General features: G+C 41.4%; 1 protein-coding gene across 4 annotated transcripts in view; it reads left to right on the forward strand.

Moving 5' to 3' along the window:
- SSC4D (scavenger receptor cysteine rich family member with 4 domains) overlaps positions 1 to 19,391 on the forward strand; it is a 119,672-nt gene that overhangs the window by 89,461 nt on the left and 10,820 nt on the right. For 3 of the 4 annotated variants that reach the window (XM_072136342.1, XM_072136343.1, XM_072136344.1), the window contains 3 exons: positions 5,584 to 5,667; positions 5,748 to 5,822; positions 17,291 to 17,602. In XM_072136342.1, the coding sequence (XP_071992443.1) occupies positions 5,584 to 5,667; positions 5,748 to 5,822; positions 17,291 to 17,602 (471 nt within the window). The remainder of the gene's footprint in view (positions 1 to 5,583; positions 5,668 to 5,747; positions 5,823 to 17,290; positions 17,603 to 19,391) is intronic. The other variant, XM_072136345.1, reaches the window with a different exon arrangement.

Consider the following 19,391-nt stretch of genomic DNA (forward strand, 5'->3'; position numbering starts at 1 on the left):
AACTGGAAGCATGGAGATGTTTGGTCTACTTGCCATGTAAAAATTCCCAGGAATTGCTTGAACTGATCATGATGCTTTTGGATTTTGTACTCCATCACAATTTTTTTTCTATTTAAAGATCAGTATTTTTACAGGTTCGTGAGTTGGTGATTGGGGCGTCTTGTGAGCACTCAGATGAGGAGAATGGAGGTGTCCTCTTATGGATGAGGTACATCGTTGACATCATGCTCATCTGGCAGGACAGTGGGGCACATTTACTTACCCCGTCCCCGGAGTTCAACGCAAGTGTATTGTCCAACTCCAATGCACTGTTCACTAAAATCGTGCGCCTGATATGTGTTGTGTTGCTTTTCCGCTCCGGTCCGAAAGAGTTCACCATCTTTTTTGTGGCACTGGTAAGTGCTTAGGTTTGCGAAACAATTTGAAAGTTAAATCCTGTGCTCAGTCCTAATCAGTCGTATCGTCCGGCGGCACGCCCCTAAATTGTGTCACACGGAAGCCAGTGCAACTGTGTTAAAAATCGATCGCATGTGCCAAAATCCTGGTGCAGACACTTGCTAAATACCTGTACAAGCCGTGTAATTCCCGAAACAGGCACAGTCCAACGAAAGTCCCCTTAGTAAATGAGCCCCAGTGTCTGCAAGTTGGAAATATTCTTGACTTTTTTGCATGACGAAGTACTAAATATAATTTTTTGGGTTTGAATATCAAAATAAAGTGATGTGGCGATGGCTTTTAATATCTACAGAAAGGAGACGGCTGTCAATGCATTTTTGAAAGCTAAGTCCTTTCATCCACCACAAGTAATCAAAGGGATACCAACGGGTCAATACCTTCGGGTTAAAAGAATTTGCTCCTCAGAGGAATCGGAAGTGAAGAAAATGACCAGACAATTCCAACAAAGAGGTTATTGTGATCAGGGCATAACCTGGGGATATGAAAGGGAACACCAAGGGACAACTTATTGCAAGTAAAACCAAAAAGAGCACCTCAGAACCAAGTGACACTTATCACTAATTACCATGCATAATGGCATCAGATGAAAGACATTTTTCAATGTTTTTGGCCTATTGTACACACAGATAGGGATATCAGTATGGTTATATCTCAACTTGCGACAATGCGACATGCCGGGACATCACAGTACAAAATTTGTAGATAATATTACATGCTAGTCCATGAATGTTATTTATTTTGCGCAGTGCCCTTGCCACCTTATTTACATCGGGCTGACATCAAGAGAACTATGTGTACGGATTTTGAAACATATAAAAGGCGATGACAATAATAATAATAGTACATTATTTATTCTGGATACTTTTCCCAATTAGGGTGAGATTATATCATTTTGTCCTTTGGTATTTCCTTAATTTAATTTTTGATTCATGTATGTGAATCTATAATGTTGATTTTTTCTATGGATACGTTATCCTTATAAACTGAACTGTGCAAGTCCAAATGCCCACACATGCAGGGCAGAGGTGTGCACATGTATCGAAAGTTGTGTTACCCCATTATCCTGACTCGGCATCTGCAAGTGGTGCGCTGTTCAAGTGTGAGGACACGAGCTCTGGACTACATGTGCCCGATAATTGGTATATTGTGTGTTATAGAACAATTATATGGCCCCTTCTCCACTGGCGTTTTTCACGCGCGAGTTCTGCGCGTGCATTTGACGCTCAGAACTCGCATTGCACTCTGTCCCATTGTATTCAATGGGTCTTTCTCCATTTGCGTGGTTTTCAACGCGCGTGCTTGCGTTCGTTTGCACGCGCGTCAAAATCGCAGCATGCTCTATTTTTGCGAGTCACGCGCAATTTTCACGCCCCATTCAAGTCTATGGAGATGCATCAAGAACGCATTGCACTCGCAATCATTGCAAGTGCAATGCGAGTGCAATGCGTTTTAAACGTAAGGGTTGCTAGGTGACCAGTATAACAGTATTTCCCCTGCTCGCGAACGATCATTTAATTAAAAAAACACAATGAAGAACAGTGAAGAATAGAATAAAACCAGTGAACACAGTGAAAACAGTGACCACAGGATCATTTAAGATAAAAACACAGTGCAGAACACAGTGCAGAATAGATTACAGATGTTCGGCACATCTGCTTACTTGTCGGGAGATACGCGCGGAACGGTGCGCCCAAAATAGCATGTGAAGAACAATATATATGTGTGTGAAGAACAAATTGCAGATGTTTCCATACATCTGCAATGTCTTCTTCACACATATATATTGTTCTTCACATGCTATTTTGTTCGCAGCGCTCCGCGCGTATCTCCCGACAAGTAAGCAGATGTGCCGAACATCTGTAATCTATTCTGCACTGTGTTCTGCACTGTGTTTTTATCTTAAATGATCCTGTGGTCACTGTTTTCACTGTGTTCACTGGTTTTATTCTATTCTTCACTGTTCTTCACATCTGCTAACTTGTCGGGAGATAATATACGCGCGCGGAACAGTGAAGAATAGATCGCAGATGTTTGCAACTGATCAGAAGACATTATTTTTCAATTAAATAAAACATTTTATTCCCGAACCTTGGTCCCTTTGAAAAAGTCCCATGGACTTAAAAAAACGCGCGTGAAAAACGCACCGAAAACGCAAAAAAACGCGAACAAAAATGAAACAAAAACGTCAGTTTTTCACGCATTGCACCCTGACGTGAAACGCAACGCTAGTGTGCAAGAGGCCTATACGTCACAGTTTTCTTTTCTTAAAAGAAAGCTACTTGTAGCTAAATTATAGACTATTGTGCGTGTATTATGCGTACAATTTTTATAATTTGTATGGGATATGTTAAAAAACCTGACAGCACTCAGATTTCATCCTAGTGTGTTCAGTTTTCATGCAAGTATTGAAAGGAGATCAGATGTGAATATCAAACACGACTCTCATGACACTTGCACAACAACTAATAGTCGGATAGCACACTGACAAAAATCCCCAAAATGAAAACATTTGAGTGTTAACTTTTTCAAGAGTAATCACTTTGAGGGGGAGTTTTTAATGTTTTCATGTCAAACAAAATGTGAAATGTCAGTGTTGTGCCAGAAAACCAGATGCAAAAAAGGGCCTCCAAAATCCCAAACAATATGTAAGAAACACAAATATGGAAATTGCAGAAGCATGGGAACTTCTTGCAAGATTATTTTTTCCAAGGGCACAAACCAAGGGTGAAAATAAAAATATGGAATCAAAATAATTTTTTGAAATACTAGATTTTAAATTTTATTTTCTCAAAATTTCATTAAATTCCAATAAAAAAGTCAAAAAGTCCAAACTTTCACTACTGAATACATTTGAGAAAAGTAATTACTTCAAATTTGTTTCCTATGTTTTGGGGATCTACAATGTGTGTAATGGCAGTATAATGTCAGAAAAGTGCCAATATAAAAACAGACCCCAAAAAATCCATAATGCGATCTTGTCATTTCATCTTTTGTGCCTCTTTTTTTACCACATAAAATAGTATATAAATGGGAAAATGTGTTTTTTTCTCTCCATAATTTCACTTTTTCCATATACAGGCAGTCCCGGGTTACATACAAGATAGGGTCTGTAGGTTTGTATGTAAGTCGGAGCTGTATATTTTATCATTGTAATCCCAGCCAGAACTTTTTTGGTCTCTGTGACAATTGGATTTTAAAAATGTTGGATTGTCATAAGAACCAGGATTATCAATAAAGCTTCATTACAGACACCTTTGATAATAGTTACAACTGTTTATTGGAGCCTAGGACTAAAGTACAATAAATTAACAATATCCAGAGGTCCGTTTGTAACTAGGGGTCATATGTAATTCGGGTGTTATTAAGTAGGGGACCATATACATATATATATATAATTTAATAAAACAATAATCTAATGGCAAGGGCAAATGATTTATTTGCCTGAGGGCTGCATTATCATACCACTCAGTATTAAGGGGCTGCACTAGTAACCAGAACCTTAGATGTCCAACTTTCTCCTTGACAAACTACAATCTGGTTTTTGACCCAATCACACCACTGAGACTGCCCTGACCAAAGTTTTTGATGACCTACTGTTAGCCAAGGCAAAACATCACTACTATGTTCTCTTGGTATCACCATATCCTCCTTTTTCTCTTCCCATTTTCTAAAACTTAACATGGACAAAACAGAACGCATAATCTTTCCTCCACCTAACACATGCCTCCCACCAAACCTAACCGTCACAGTTCATAGCTCCACAATCTCCACAGTCCCTAAAGTCCACTGCCTTGGAATACCTTTGACTCTTTTGCCTTAGCCTTTAAGCCTCACACACAGGCCCTTACTACAAATTGCTTCCTCCATATCAAGAACATATCTCACATCCGACCCTTCCTCAATCCAGCTGGTCTTCCAGCTAACTCTCTAATGCCTCTCCAATCCATCCTTAAAGGGGTATTCTCGTCTGGACGCTCACATTCAGTTTCATTAATCTTCCATATATAAACATTTCTTCAATTGGATGTTATTAAAAAAAATGTTCCTGTGTGAACATAATTTCTCATAAATGTAGTCATGTTGTCCCTTAGAAACGAGATGGCTTCCTCGGATACGACCACGTCACACTCTGGCAGCGGTGGCCAGACTTGGGATATAGAGTCCTGCCTGACCTCCTGGATTCAGCGATCATTACCACAGGACTGATGTGGGATTTGCAGTAACTTCCGGACATTTCATATACAAAAACCTTTTGTTTCTTTGTGCAATCCCTCCAGCAGAGGTGGCCGTATCCGAGGAAGCCATCTCGTTTCTAAGGGACCAGATCACTACATTTATAAGAAATTATCTTCACACAGGAACATTTTTTTTAATAACATCTAATTGAAGAAATGTTTATATATGGCAGATTTATCAAACGGAATGTGAATGCCCAGACGAGAATACCCCTTTAACTCTGCTGCCCGGCTAATCTATCTGTCTCTTTGATTTTCCTCTGCCTCTCTGCCAGTCTCTCTAATGGCTTCCCATTGTACAGCAAATTCAATTTAAAATACTAACCATGACCAACAAAGCCATCTGAACTCATCAGGCAATACCGCCCCACACGTAATCTCCTTTCCTCACAGGACGCTCAGCTTCACTCTATTACCATTGGCTTTTCTCACAACCACATCCAGGACTTCTCCCATGCATCTCCCATACTCTGGAACTCTCTAACAAAATGTGTCAGACTCTCCCCCACTTTCCAAACCTTCAAACATAACCTGAAAACCCACCTGTTCAGACAATGCAGAATAACTTCACTACTCTTCTCCCTTACCTCATGTCTCCATTTTCTCCACCTTCTAGATTATGGTCCTCCTCCCACTTGTCTCCTGATAACTGTAGTTTTGTATTTTGTACTTGCACTTGTTATCATCTTAATGTAATGTATGTGAGACCCTTACTGTTTTTACAGTGCCATGGAATAAATGGTGATCATAGTAATAATAATCTATAAACATATACAAACACATATGCAACCCCACAAACGCCAACACAGATAATTAAGTGGTCAAAAGACTCAAATATCTTAATGTATAACTTATGTTTCTTCTTTTGTACAATAATGTTACTCTTGTTCAGGTCTAGGAATTTCAACTACAACCTTGAGCACAAGTCCTATAGTCCATGAAACTGCATATAGGTCGTTCACTGATACAGCCACAGGTAAATAATGAGTTGCTAATAATCATTACTATAGCACATTGCATAAACCATGACTTGTTGAGCATTTTACTGTTTTGTAGTAACGTGGGGTGAAAGTCGACCATCTCCTGAGACCAACTGGCACACAACCACATTTTTTCAGTCTAGGTGGAAAAGTAAGTTTGTCTTCTTTTTTCTTTTACCTTTTCTTCATTTATATTGCTTACATTTGCTGCTAAATACAAGTAAATATATATTATTTTATGATATAAGAATCCTAAACCTGTTCCTACCAAAAGTACTGAGAAAACACAGAAACATACAAAAAGAAAATATGAGGACAAAAGACAAGCCATGCCTCTCTGTAAAAAAAAATCTCAATTTTATTTTTTATTAAATGCAAAGTAATACATTAATTTAAAAGAGGAATTAACAAAAATGGCTACTAAAGGGTTATAACAAATACACAGTGTACTTGCACAACTCTTAAAGTACCAGTACAACAGAAAACCCCCAAAGATGACACCATTTTGGAAACTACAGCCCTCAATGAATTTATCTAGAGCAATAGTGAATATTTTAACCCCCCACATGCTGGCCAAATTAAAGGGTGCAGAGGACAAATTGCATTTTTTCTGAAATATACCATTATAGGGCCAAATATATTTTGGCTAACTCATGCCACTTTAGACAAACACCCCAAAAATCAGTCAGCTGGTTGTCCTGAGTACGACAACACTCCATATGTGGCAATAATTCACAGGCGGGGCACACAGCAGGACTGAGAAGGGAAGGAGCAAAATTTGGAGCTCCATTTTCACTAGTTTGGATTTGGAGTGCCATGAAGTGTTAGCAGAGCCACTAAGGTACCAGTACAATAGAAAACCCTGAGAAGTGACACCATTTTGGAAAGGACACCCATCAAAGAACTTATCTATGTTTTATGAACATTTTAACACCTGAGATGCTGGCCCAAATGTAACTCAAAGTAAATGAGGCAGCATAAAAATTGAATTGTTTTATCAAATGTAGCATTTTAGTGACAAGTACCCCAAAACTCATTCTGCTCGTTATATCCATATGGCAATAATCTACATGCTGTGTACACAGAAGGGCTCATAAGGGAATAACTGGCATCTGGAGCACAGACATTTAACTTTTTTTTTTAGCATCATGAAGCATTTTTAGATGCCTTTAGGGACTAGTACTGTAGAAAACCATGAAAATTGACCCTATTCTGGAAACTACACCTCTCCATGAAATAATCTAATGGTGTAGTGAGCATTTTAACCACACAGGTGGATCACAAAGATAATACATAATGGATAGTGCATAGGAAAAAAATATACATTATGGCATCTTGTGTCCAGCTCATGCCACTGGAGAAAAACACCCCCAAAAATTATGTGGGTTATCCAGGGAGGTATGATATATCTTTAAACACTCCCTTATACATAGTCCAGGATTTTCAGGGCATGTTTAACAATGGAAAATGGTGTCCTTCCAAATACCTATTTTGGAGCACAACCTGCACCTTTTTTGTGTCCTTTCATTCTTCGCAGTTTGGGGAACTTCTGCTGCCCTGGTACAATGCGTGTTGTGGCCTCACTTCCAGAAGTTCTGGCACTCCCCCTTCCTGGTCTCCAAAAAGCAAATGCTTAATTACCACCTCTTGAAACTCCAGGAAAGTTCGCCTCTGGCCTGCACATTGATTTAACACGTATGCATTATACTATTTGAATTATGTGCATGGCCAGATTCTTGTACCACACCCTTGATTTCCGCATGGCATTATATGGCTAAAGCACTTGGTCCAACAAGTCAACCTCTCCCATGTACTTATTATTGTCAAATATGCCATTAGCCTTGTGTTTTTCTACCTCGTACTGAGACAGGAGTACTGGTGTGCCTCAATTCAAGAGAGGCTCTTGAATAGTGTAACGCTAGTATAAAACTTGTCCAGGTAGAGGTGATAGCCCTGGTCCAGTAGTGAGTGACCGAAAAAAAAATCTATACCAGACACAAAAACCCTATGTGCACTATACGCTACAAATGCCCAGTGTCACGGGTGTATCCATGTGGCCTGGTATGGTGGCACCCCAGCGCGGCAACGGTACTCGTCTTTCTGCACTTCAGCAACGGCTCCTGTGGTCAGGTATGCACGTTCCCGGTCTCTAGGGCACATGCGCGGTGGCTCTGTGAAATTTAAAGGGCCAGCGTGCTGCTAATTGGCAGCAGCCGCTTGCTGCCCTGATATATAGCCTGCCTCTTCCTGTGACACCTGCCAGATCTTTGTGCCCTGTAACCTGACAGAAAGCACTATATTGAGACTATTGTGATCTATCTGCTGTAATCCTCTTCTTCATTCCCTGACCTTTGGAGTGACCTTGTGGCTGCAGCAAGTCCAACTCGCTTTTCGGCGGCCTATGGTGATGACTGGGTGCCACTTAGACTCCACTCCCAGAAGTCTTCTTACGTCTGGTCTTGGGGTAGTTCAGGGGGTCCACCGCCAATCCAGTAAGATCCCGGCCATGGATCCCGCCACGGTACCTTTGCCTGAAGAAGCCAACCTTGCCACTGTCGTGGTTCAGCAGTCCCAGCAGATTGCCATACAGGTCCAGCAGCTTAACCATCTTATCGCCATCATGCACTAATTATCGGCCACCCAACAGCAGCAACCAATCCCTGTGAAGCCTTCTGTTACAACATCTTCTGCAGAACCCAGACTGCATTTGTCTATGCTGTCGAAATATGATGGAGAAGCCAAGTCATGCAGAGGTTTCATCACCCAGTGCTCACTGCACATCGAGCTGATGCCTACAAAGTTTGCCACAGAGAGGTCCAAAGTGGCATTCGTGGTCAGCCTACTCTCTGGGAAAGCCCTGGCATGGGCTACCCCTCTATGGGACAGGAACAACCCAACATCACTGTGTTCCTCATAAAATTTTGGTCCGTCTTCAAGGAACCTGCCTGGACGTCTTCTGCCAAGAATGTCCTGCTGAATTTACTCAAGTGGACAGCTGGCGACTACGCGGTTTAATTTCACACTCTCTTGGAATGAAGCAGCTTTGGCAGCCACCTTTAAGAAAGAACTGGCTAGTCATACCAAAGACGTGCTGTCTGCACAGGACCTGCCATCTTCACTGAACAACCTTATCACCTTGTCCACTCGGATTTACATCCGGTTCTCGGAGCATCTGGAGGAGCAGCACCTTGAACAAACGCAGATCAGCACCCGTCGTCTGTTCCACTTTACTCCAGTCTTTCAAAGACCACCACAGCCGCCCTCCTTGGCGGCTACAGAGGAGGCCATGCAGGTGGATAAAGCTCGTCTGACACCCTAAAAGGCACTCCAGACGACAACTGGGGAATCTGTGTCTTTACTGCGCTAATCCAGAACACTTTCTCATGACTTGTCTTCTCCGTCCACAGTAACCGGTAAACTCATGCACCTAGGGTTCCTTGGAGAAGCATCCCCAGGTGAGAGCAAAGCTTCTCCACATCTGAACATACCTGTCCTACTAAGCTCTGCGAGAGGTAGCCAGTGTAAAGTTCCTGCCTTCCTGGATTCCAGCTCTGCAGGAAACTTCTTGGATGCTTCCATGGTCTCCCAGCATCATCTTCCTTGGTCCGTGTTGAGAAGTCGCTGGTAATCTCTTTCATCAGTGGGCAAATTCTCTGTGATCCGGTGTCTACAAGTTGGGGTGTTGCACCAAGAAAGGCAGTTTTTTTATGTGCTACCACAGCTTACAAGCTTCATCTTCCTCCCACCATGAGCATCCTGAACTCCTTCCACGTCTCCTTTCTTAAGCCTGTGATACTGAAAAGCTTCTCCCGGCAAGTAGCTCCTCCTCCTCCTGCGGCAGATTCCACCGATGTCTTTGAAGTAGAGGAGACCCTGGACATGAAGTCAGTTAGAGGGAAGCAGTTCTCAACTGGAAGGGGTTCGGGCCAGAGGAGAGATCTAGGGAATCAGAAGACAACATTCTGGACCGCAGTGTTCTTCAAAGGTTCCTTCTGGCCTCTTCCTGTGACCGCTGCCGTATCTTTGTTTCCTGTTGCCTGAGCGGTATATTGAGACTATTGTGACCTCTGCTTTGTTGTGACCTCTGCTTTGTTGTGACCTCTGCGTCATTTCCTGACCTCTATTCTCTGCTGCCTGTCTTGACCTTCTGCTACGTCTCTGATTCTGATCCTATGCCGCCTGTCCTCTTGCCTGACTACGACTCTGTTGCTTGCTGTTTATGTATCTCGGCTTGGCCACTACTGTGAGCAAGTCGCACCAGTGGAGCGACCTGGTGGTATCCCAGTATAGCAAGTACAACATTGCAGCAGGCTCTGATGAATACCAAGTGCCACTTAGACTCTGCTCCAAGGTGTCTGCTTACATCATTGCTTGCGGTGTCCGATTCTGACAGTCCACCACTGATCCTGACACCTAGATAGACCTTAGATTACAGTAATGCTCAGACCCTCTCTCCAAAAATACCAAAGTAAAACAGTGCCACTGGAGAGTGGGAACAAGCCTTTTTTACAGTGAAAATGCTGCAATTGGCCAGTCAGATTTGACTGGCCAATCTCAGCGATCACCAGGACTGGACCGATCAGATTGGCTGGTTAAAGTTGATAGGAGGTTCTCCTGCTTCCGTCACCCAGCTTTCAACACGATATCACAATGTTTTGTGACATGGTGACACCAGATATACACACAGCTCTCGCAACGTAATAGTATGCCGCTGAACCCTAACCACTGGAGCCTGCGCTACCAGAAGGTACAACACATACAACACCAGAATCATGTTAAATACAGCACCAGAGAAAATATCATACCACAAATACAGTCCCGAGTGCCCCGGGGTTGCCCAATGTCCTGAGCAGTCAGACCACTTCCGTGTCTGACTGTAAACTGTCTGCGCATGCGTCTGCATGCTCAGACAGTTTACACTGCTTTACAATGAATAAGTATTTGTAGAGCAGTGTATTGGACTTATACAAACTTGAACCAGCGATGTTCTGATCGCTGGTTCAAGTTCAAGTTTGTATAAGAAATAAAAGTTAAAAACACTAAAGTTTAAACATAAATAAAAAATAAATACATAAAAATATAAGCAAGCCCCTAAAATGTCACTTTCCCATAAAAACAGTTAACCCCTACGGGACTATAAGTGGTTATAGCTTTGGAACAATATAAGATATCCAGGGGATTTTGAGATTGTTTTTTCATGACACATTGTACTTCAAATTAGTTTAAAAATTTGGATGATATCTTTTGTGTTTAGTTATGAAAAAAACTAAATTTGGCAAAAATTTGAAAAAATTCTTGTTTTTCAAAGTTCTAAATTCTCTACTTTTGATGCAGATAGTCATAGCACTCAAATAAATTCATAACTTACATTTTCCAAATGTCTGCTTTATGTTGGCATGGTTTTTTAAGATTTCACATATTTTACTGGAATGTTATGGGGCTCAGAATTTGGGTGCCATTTTTCATATTTTTGGGAAAATCACCAAAACTAATATTTAGATCGACCTGCTCAACTTTTAATTGACTGTGAGAGGCCTAAATAATAGCTAGAATTGTGAATGACCCCATTATGGAAACTACACACTTCAACGTATGAAAAACCACTTTTAAGAAGTTTGTTAACCCTTTAGGTGTTTTATAGGGGTTTAAACAAAATGGAGGTGTGGTCTACAAATTGTAATATTTTTTCACAATACACTCATTTTGAGTGGAAAATTAAACATTTGTAATGGATTAAATGAAAAAAGACTACACATAGTTTGATACCCAATTTCTCCTGAGTACACCGATACCCTACATGTGGTGGAAACCTGCTATATGGGCGCACAGCCGGGCATAGAAGGGAAGGAGGCACCATGCAAATCAGATTTGCTATGTCACATTGTACAGGCTATAATTTTTTTTGTTCTTTTATTGTGGACCTATAGGAGATTGTTACGGATGCGGCAATACCAAATATGTGGCTTTTTTTGTGTGTTTGTGTTTTTTATACTTTATTAAGTGTTTTTATGGGAAAGTGTCATTTTAGGGGCTTATATTTTTATGTATTTATTTTTTATTTGTTCTAATGTTTGAACTTTAGTGTTTTTAACTTTTTTACTTATACATACTTGAACTTGAACCAGTGATGCTCTGTAACAGGATGGACCCCCTTTTGCCTTCAGAACTGCCTCAATTCTTCGTATACTTAAAATACGGAAAAGAAAAAAAGAACAACAGAGGACGGCGCCTCGGGTAATATCGTCTGGTCAATCCAACACTAGTGTAAGAGAAGGCAGGGGTGCTCACCTGAAGGATTCTTGTAAAAGGCTCGTAGGTATAGTATATGAAGAGGTTCCTTCTTGATTCTTGTCGGGATCCAAGGAGAATTATTTGAGTATGTTCTAGGTTATACACTGTCTGAGCAGCTCCCACAGTCTGGGGGGACCGGTAGCGCTTAAATTCAATTCTTCGTGGCATAGATTCAACAAGGTGCTGGAAGCATTCCTCAGAGATTTTGGTCCATATTGACATGATGGCATCACACAGTTGCCGCAGATTTGTCGGCTGCACATCCATGATGCAAATCTCCCTTTCCACCACATCCCAAAGATGCTCTATTGGATTGAGATCTGGTGACTGTGGAGGCCATTTGAGTACAGTGACTCATTGTCATGTTCAAGAAACCAGTCTGAGATGATTCCAGCTTATTGACATGGCGCATTATCCTGCTGAAAGTAGCCATCAGATGCTGGGTACATTGTGGTCATAAAGGGATGGACATAATCAGCAACAATACTCAGGTAGGCTGTGGCGTTGCAACAATGCTCAATTGGTACCAAGGGGCCCAAAGAGTGCCAAGAAAATATTCCCCACACCATGACACCACCACCACCAGCCTGAACCGTTGATACAAGGCAGGATGGATCCATGCTTTCATGTTGTTGACGCCAAATTCTGACCCTATCATCCGAAGGTCACAGCAGAAATCGAGACTCATCAGACCAGGCAACCTTTTTCCAATCTTCTACTCTCCAATTTCGATGAGCTTGTGCAAATTGTAGCCTCAGTTTCCTGTTCTTAGCTGAAAGGAGTGGCACCCGGTGTGGTCTTCTGCTGATGTAGCCCATCTGCCTCAAAGTTCGACGTACTGTGCTTTCAGAGATGCTCTTCTGCCTACCTTGGTTGTAAGGGGTGGCGATTTGAGTCACTGTTGCATTTCTATCAGCTCGAACCAGTCTGCCCATTCTCCTCTGACCTCTGGCATCAACAAGGCATTTCCGCCCACAGAACTGCCACTCACTGGATGTTTTTTCTTTTTCGGACCATTCTCTGTAAACCCTAGAGATGGTTGTGCGTGAAAATCCCAGTAGATCAGCAGTTTCTGAAATACTCAGACCAGCCCTTCTGGCACCAACAACCATGCCACGTTCAAGGGCACTCAAATCACCTTTCTTCCCCACACTGATGCTCGGTTTGAACTGCAGGAGATTGTCTTGACCATGTCTACATGCCTAAATGCACTGAGTTGCCGCCATGTGATTGGCTGATTAGAAATTAAGTGTTAACGAGCAGTTGGACAGGTGTACCTAATAAAGTGGCTGGTGAGTGTACTTTTACATTGTAGAGCAGTGTAAACTGTCTGAGCATGCAGAGCATGCGCAGGCAGTTAACAGTCGGACCCGGAAGGGATCTGACTGCTAGGGACATCGGGCAGCCCCGGAGCACTTGGCAGTCTTCGGGGCTGCCCAGAAGTGGATCGGATCCTCCGGTAAGCGGCATGGGGGATCCGATCCATAGCAGAAACACCCTTACAAGCCGCGGTCATGTAAGGGGTTAACACCCGCGATCGGAGTCGGCTCCGATTGCGGGTGTTACAACGCGGTGTCAGCTGTGATAGACAGCTGACAGCTGCTGCTTCTGGTGCCGGCTCAGTTTGTGAGCTGGTCCCAGAAGCTGGACGTTTTTTCTACATCCCGGTGCGCTTAGCATGTAGCCGCAGGGACATAGTATGACGTCCTGGTGTGCCCAGGGGTTAATAAAGTATAAAAAACACAAATACACAAACCCCCACATATTTGGTATTGCTGCGTCCGTAACAATCTGTATAATAAAACAGAATTGTTACTGGATCAGCACGGTAAACGCCGAAAAAAACCCGCAAAAAATGTTCTGAAAAAAGATCATTTTTAATTAATACTTTTTTATAAAAGTGATTTAAAAAATGTTACGCACTCTAAAATAAGACCACTAAAATTAACAACTCTTCGCGAAAAAAATTAGCCCTTAACCAGATCATCGGCCATAATACAAAAGTTCTGCATATGAAAATATGGTGATGTTAAAATGAACATGATGTTCTCCAAATTAGTTTTTATTCAGTAAAATTGAATAAAATACACAAAACCCCCACATATTTGGTATCACTACGTCCGTGACAATCTGCATATTAAAACAGAATTGTTATTGGACCCGCTAAGTGAACCCCATAAAAAACCTCAAAAAACTCAGAGAAAAAGATAATTTTTAATAAATACCCTTTAAAAATGCTCTAAAAAGTGATTAAAACATTTTTTTTATGCAATCTAAAATAAGACCACTAAAAAGAACAATGCTTCTTGCTAAAATTAAGCCCTAAACCAGATTTGGCAGCGGAAAAATAAAAAATGTATGTATATGAAAAGACGGTGATGCTAAAATTAACATTACTTTTTTTCAGTAAAATTTGGAAAAAAAATTAAAAATCTATATAAATGAGGTATTTTCTTAATCATGGTGAACCATAGAATACAAATAATATATACTATTTTTATGGTATAGTAAACGGCCAAAAAACCCCCCCAAAAAACTTCCAAAAAATTGACGATTTTCATTTCCTCCACCAACAAAGAGTTAATAAAATCTCACCAATTAGCTATAGATGCCCCAAAATTATGTGACAGAAAAGATCATCCCATGTGGCAAAAAAATAAGCCACTATAGGTCCACATTAAAAAAAGAAAAAAAATTATAGCATGTAAAATGTGACAATGCAAATCTGCTCTCTATGGGGCCTCCTTCCCTTCTATGCCCGGCTGTGCGCCCATACAGCAGGTTACCACCACATATGGGCTACCAGTGTACTTGGGAGAAACATGGTATCAAACTTTGTGGAGCCTTTTTTTTATTTAATCCATTTCAAATGTTTAATTTTCCATCCAAAATGAATGTATTGTCAAAAAATATTACAATTTTAACCCCTAAAACAAACTTCTTAAGGGCCCCTTTCACACTTGCATTGCACTCTGACCCATTGTAATCAGTGGGTCTTTCAGACTTTTTTTTCACACACACACACGTTTAAATCTCAGCATGCTCTACTTTTGCAAGTCACGCGCGGGAAAAACGCACCATACAATCAAAAACGCATTGCAGTCCAAACGCAGTCCAACGCAGGTACAATGCGTTTTTCACGCATCAATTGCCATAGAAAAGATAGAGCTCAGCCCTGAGTCCTTTCATGCGCATTACCTGCGGGTGAAAAACGCTTTGAAATTACATTGAAAACATACATGAAAAACTGAGACATTGAACAAACTCTGACTGAAAACTGATTGAACTCTGATGCAAAATGTCAGTTTTCACTGACTAAACACTTATCGCACCCTGATCAGACTCTGACGTGATATGCAACGCAAGTGTGGAAGGGGCCTAAAAGTGCTTTTTCATACGTTGAGGGGTGTAGTTTCCATAATGGGGTCATTAACAATTCTAGCTATTATTTAGGCCTCTCACAGTCAAAAAAAAGTTGAGCAGGTCCCTCTAAATATGGGTTTTGCTGATTTTCCAAAAAATTGGAAAAATGGCCCCCAAATTCTGAGCCTCATAACATTCTAGTTAAATATATGGAATCTTAAAAAACCATGGCAGCGTAAAGCAGACATTTAGGAAATGTAAATTATAAATATTTCTGACTATCTGCATCAAAAGTAGAGAATTTAGAACTTTGAAAATAAAGAATTTTTCAAAATCTTTACCAATTTTTTTTCCCCCATAGTTAAACACAAAGATTTCATCCAAATTTTTTAACTAATTTGAAGTACAATGTGCCACGAAAAATCTCTAAATTCCCTGGATATCTTATAGAGTTCCAAAGCTAAAACCACTTATAGTGACATAGGGCAGATAAATGGGACCGCCTCCTTAAGGCCAAAATAGGCCTGTAGGGGTTAATACTGTTCTGTTGTTCCCATTATTATGTCCCCACAGCAACCAGTATAGTAACATTCCCCTCACAGTAGCCAATAAAGTAACAGTGCCTCCTCATAGTAGGCAAAAGTCACAGCCACCCACAGTAGCCATTATAGTAACAGTACCTCCACACAGTAGCCAGTAGTCACAGCAACAGCCCCACAGTAGTGGATAGTCGCACAATTAGTACCAGCCAATAGTCACAGTGATGTCCCCAGTAGCCATTACTCACAGTGATACCCCTGTAGCCATTAGTCACAGTGATGCCCCTTGTAGCCATAATAATGCCTCCAGTAGCCAGTAGGCACAGTAATGCCCTACAGTAGCCACAGTGATGCCCCCAGTAGCAAGGGTCGATTCTAGCTTTTTTGCTGCCTGAGGTGAAACTTGAAAATGCTGCCCCCCCAGGAATGCTACCTTACATACTAGTAGTCAGTGACACAGAAATTAGTGACATCAAGTATGCAGTACCTTACAGGTGATGATCTGCTCCATCAGGAAGAGGACTTCTCCCAACCATTGTTTCTCTCTGCTGATTTCACAATCAGGTCTATGCAGTACATGTCCACACTGCGCCCCTTAAAATACCACAGTCACTTACAGTATAATGGAGTGTGTTCCTAATATAAATGTTATTCTCACAACACAAGTGAACACACTAATCCTCACATAAAACATCCTTTATATAGTCATCCAATACATTATAGTATATACAACACCCACAATTTTTAGATGCTCTAATTTAGCCTCCCCCCAGTAGCAAACACATTCCCCTGAGTAGCAAACAGGCTCCCCCAGTAATGAACAGGCTCCTCCAGTAACACACAGCCTCCCCAGAGTATACACAGCCTACCCCAGTATAAGCTTCCCCCAGCAGAGCACAGCCTCCCACGCAGACCCCTGTATACACAGCCTCCCCCAGTATAAGCCTCCCCCATATACACAGCCTCCACCAGTAAACACAACCTCTCCCCCCTGTATACAGAGCATTTCCCCCTGTATACACTGTCTCTCCCCCATGTAAACACAGCCTCCCCCATGTAGTACAGACTTGCCAGCCATTGATGCCTGTTAAGGGGTCCTAAATCTGCTTTAGCTGCTGCCCTGCCAGTAGATAGTAGTAATATCATTACCCTTAGCCAGCAGTCATGCCCCTAGTAGCCAGTAGTTATGCCCCAGTAGTCATAACCCCAGTAGCCAGCAGCCATACCCCCAGTACATCGTCTAAAACAAAGGCTAAGAAAATTTCAGATAAACTAATTATTCCAAATTAATCATGCTAAATAATAGCTATGTTATTTTTTTTTTTTATTTTTTCTCATTTAGGTTAAAAACATTTAAGTATGTAATATATGTCATGTGATGACATTATTTTGTCGCAGTAATTTATTCTCTATTTTAATCCACCAGGTGGCAGTATTAGACTTGTAAACGGAAACAGCAGCTGCCAAGGCAGAGTCGAAGTTCTCTATCAGAATAATTGGGGAACTGTATGTGATGATGACTGGGATTACAACAACGCACAGGTGGTTTGCAAGCAGATGGGTTGTGGTCCTGCCATCGTGGCCACAACTCTTAGTTATTTTGGCTATGGCAGTGGTCCTATCCTCCTTGATAATGTAGATTGTGTTGGTACAGAGAAGGATCTAGTCGAATGCTTCAACCTAGGTTGGGGGCAACATAATTGTGGACATCATGAAGATGCAGGTGTCATCTGCCAAGGTGAATATGTTATGTATCTTTATATGTTGTTCTATATACACAATACAGTATAAACACAGCCCATTCAGGTTCATCTTTATGGCAGGAGTGTCAGGGACGGATCCAGGTTTATTAGGATACTCGTACTTGCTGCCTATCATGCTGCGAATGCAAATTGTCCAGAGGTTCATAATCAAAATCCTAATGTTTTGACCATATTCAGCTTTTCTACGAAATAACATGACAAATAATATAATAATAATTTTACTTTCCACGTGTTATCTATATTAGGGATATATGCATCATTTGGGGGTGAGGGATCAGGTGTCACTGTCGCTGTCACAGCTGTGAGCCATCTGCCGGACATTGCTGGTGGGGGTCCCTTATGAGTAAAGTGGTGGGGCCCCAGGGCGCATGTCCCTGGAGCCCTCCCTATAATCCAGCACTGACTATAGTAGCATATGGCTGAGTGGTTCAACCTTCCTGATCCCAGATATCGCTCTGCAGAACAAAACAGTTTTCAGACTAAAAGGAATGTAGCAGGTGTTTTTTTCCTTAAAGAAGATGGATATTCATAAGCATGTTTCAGTTTCATTTAGAAATTCTCAGATGATTCAGTCATTGTTGCCTGCATCCAGGAGGGTGACTAAAAAACCTATAGGGAAGTCATAAACAAATTTGTGGAATGGAGTGAAGGTACTAACCTCCCACTAAACATACAAAAAACTAAAGAAATGGTCATAGATCTACGGAGGAAGAAAACAGCCCATGATCCTATCTTAATCAAAGGTAGAGCCATCGACCATGTCCATACCTATAAGTATCTTGGTGTCACAATTGATGATGAGCTAGAATGAACAGCAAACAGTGACATGGAACTCAAAAAAGCTTCCTCCAGAATGTACTTCCTCAGGCAACTTAAGTCATTCAATATCTGTAACAAAATCCTAAAGATGATTATATACTATGCCATTGTCTGGAGGGGCTCAATCAAAAAGAAGAAATATAATAGGCTGGCCAAAATGACCAGAAGATAACAAGGCATTGTGGGAGATAACCTGAGCCCAATCGACAGCATTTGGCAGGTTAGGAGTTGCAGGAAGTTTATTTCCATTGCAGGAACGCATTTCAGCCAATTGACCAAGTACTACTCAAACTACGGTGCATGAGAAGTGACCAGTATAGGCAGGTCAGCTGGCGAAGAACGAGGTTTCCAAACTCCTTTATACCGAGAGCAATCCATTTCTACAATAAAAGGACTCAAAAATCAGCCAAAGCAACTTAATAACCCCCATTTGCCCCTCGACGAAAGTCCCCCACCCCCACCCCACCCAAGCCATATTGTACCACTATTTCCAGTGTTAGATCTGTGTTTCTGACTGTCTGTTTTCTTTTGTGTACTCTAAATGCTGGAGCCATGTACACCACAATTTCTTAAGGGATCAATCAAGCTTTATTGTATTGTATTATTGTATTTGTATGGAGGAATTGAGATTCAAAGTGCTTCATTTTAAAAAGTGTTCATTGAGTACAATTTCCCAGATTTATCAAAAATAGTGCAAACTGCACTTCTGTAGCTCCACCGTGGATGCGTGAGCGCGGTAATCCTCTGCCTCGAGTTCAGAATATAAAAGGAAAGAGCAAATCCAGCTTCCGAACGGTGTATTAAAAATTCCAAAAGATTATTGCAGCATTTTAGAAATAATCCAGTAATGGAAATACACACAGGGTTACAGGGAGACAGAGCAGTCTACGCGTTTCGGAAAAACATTTCATTAGTCAATAAACTTTTGGACTTTTTATTACACCA

The sequence above is a fragment of the Engystomops pustulosus genome, chromosome 2 (assembly GCF_040894005.1).
Source record: "Engystomops pustulosus chromosome 2, aEngPut4.maternal, whole genome shotgun sequence".
NCBI classification, from domain to species: Eukaryota; Metazoa; Chordata; class Amphibia; order Anura; family Leptodactylidae; genus Engystomops; species Engystomops pustulosus.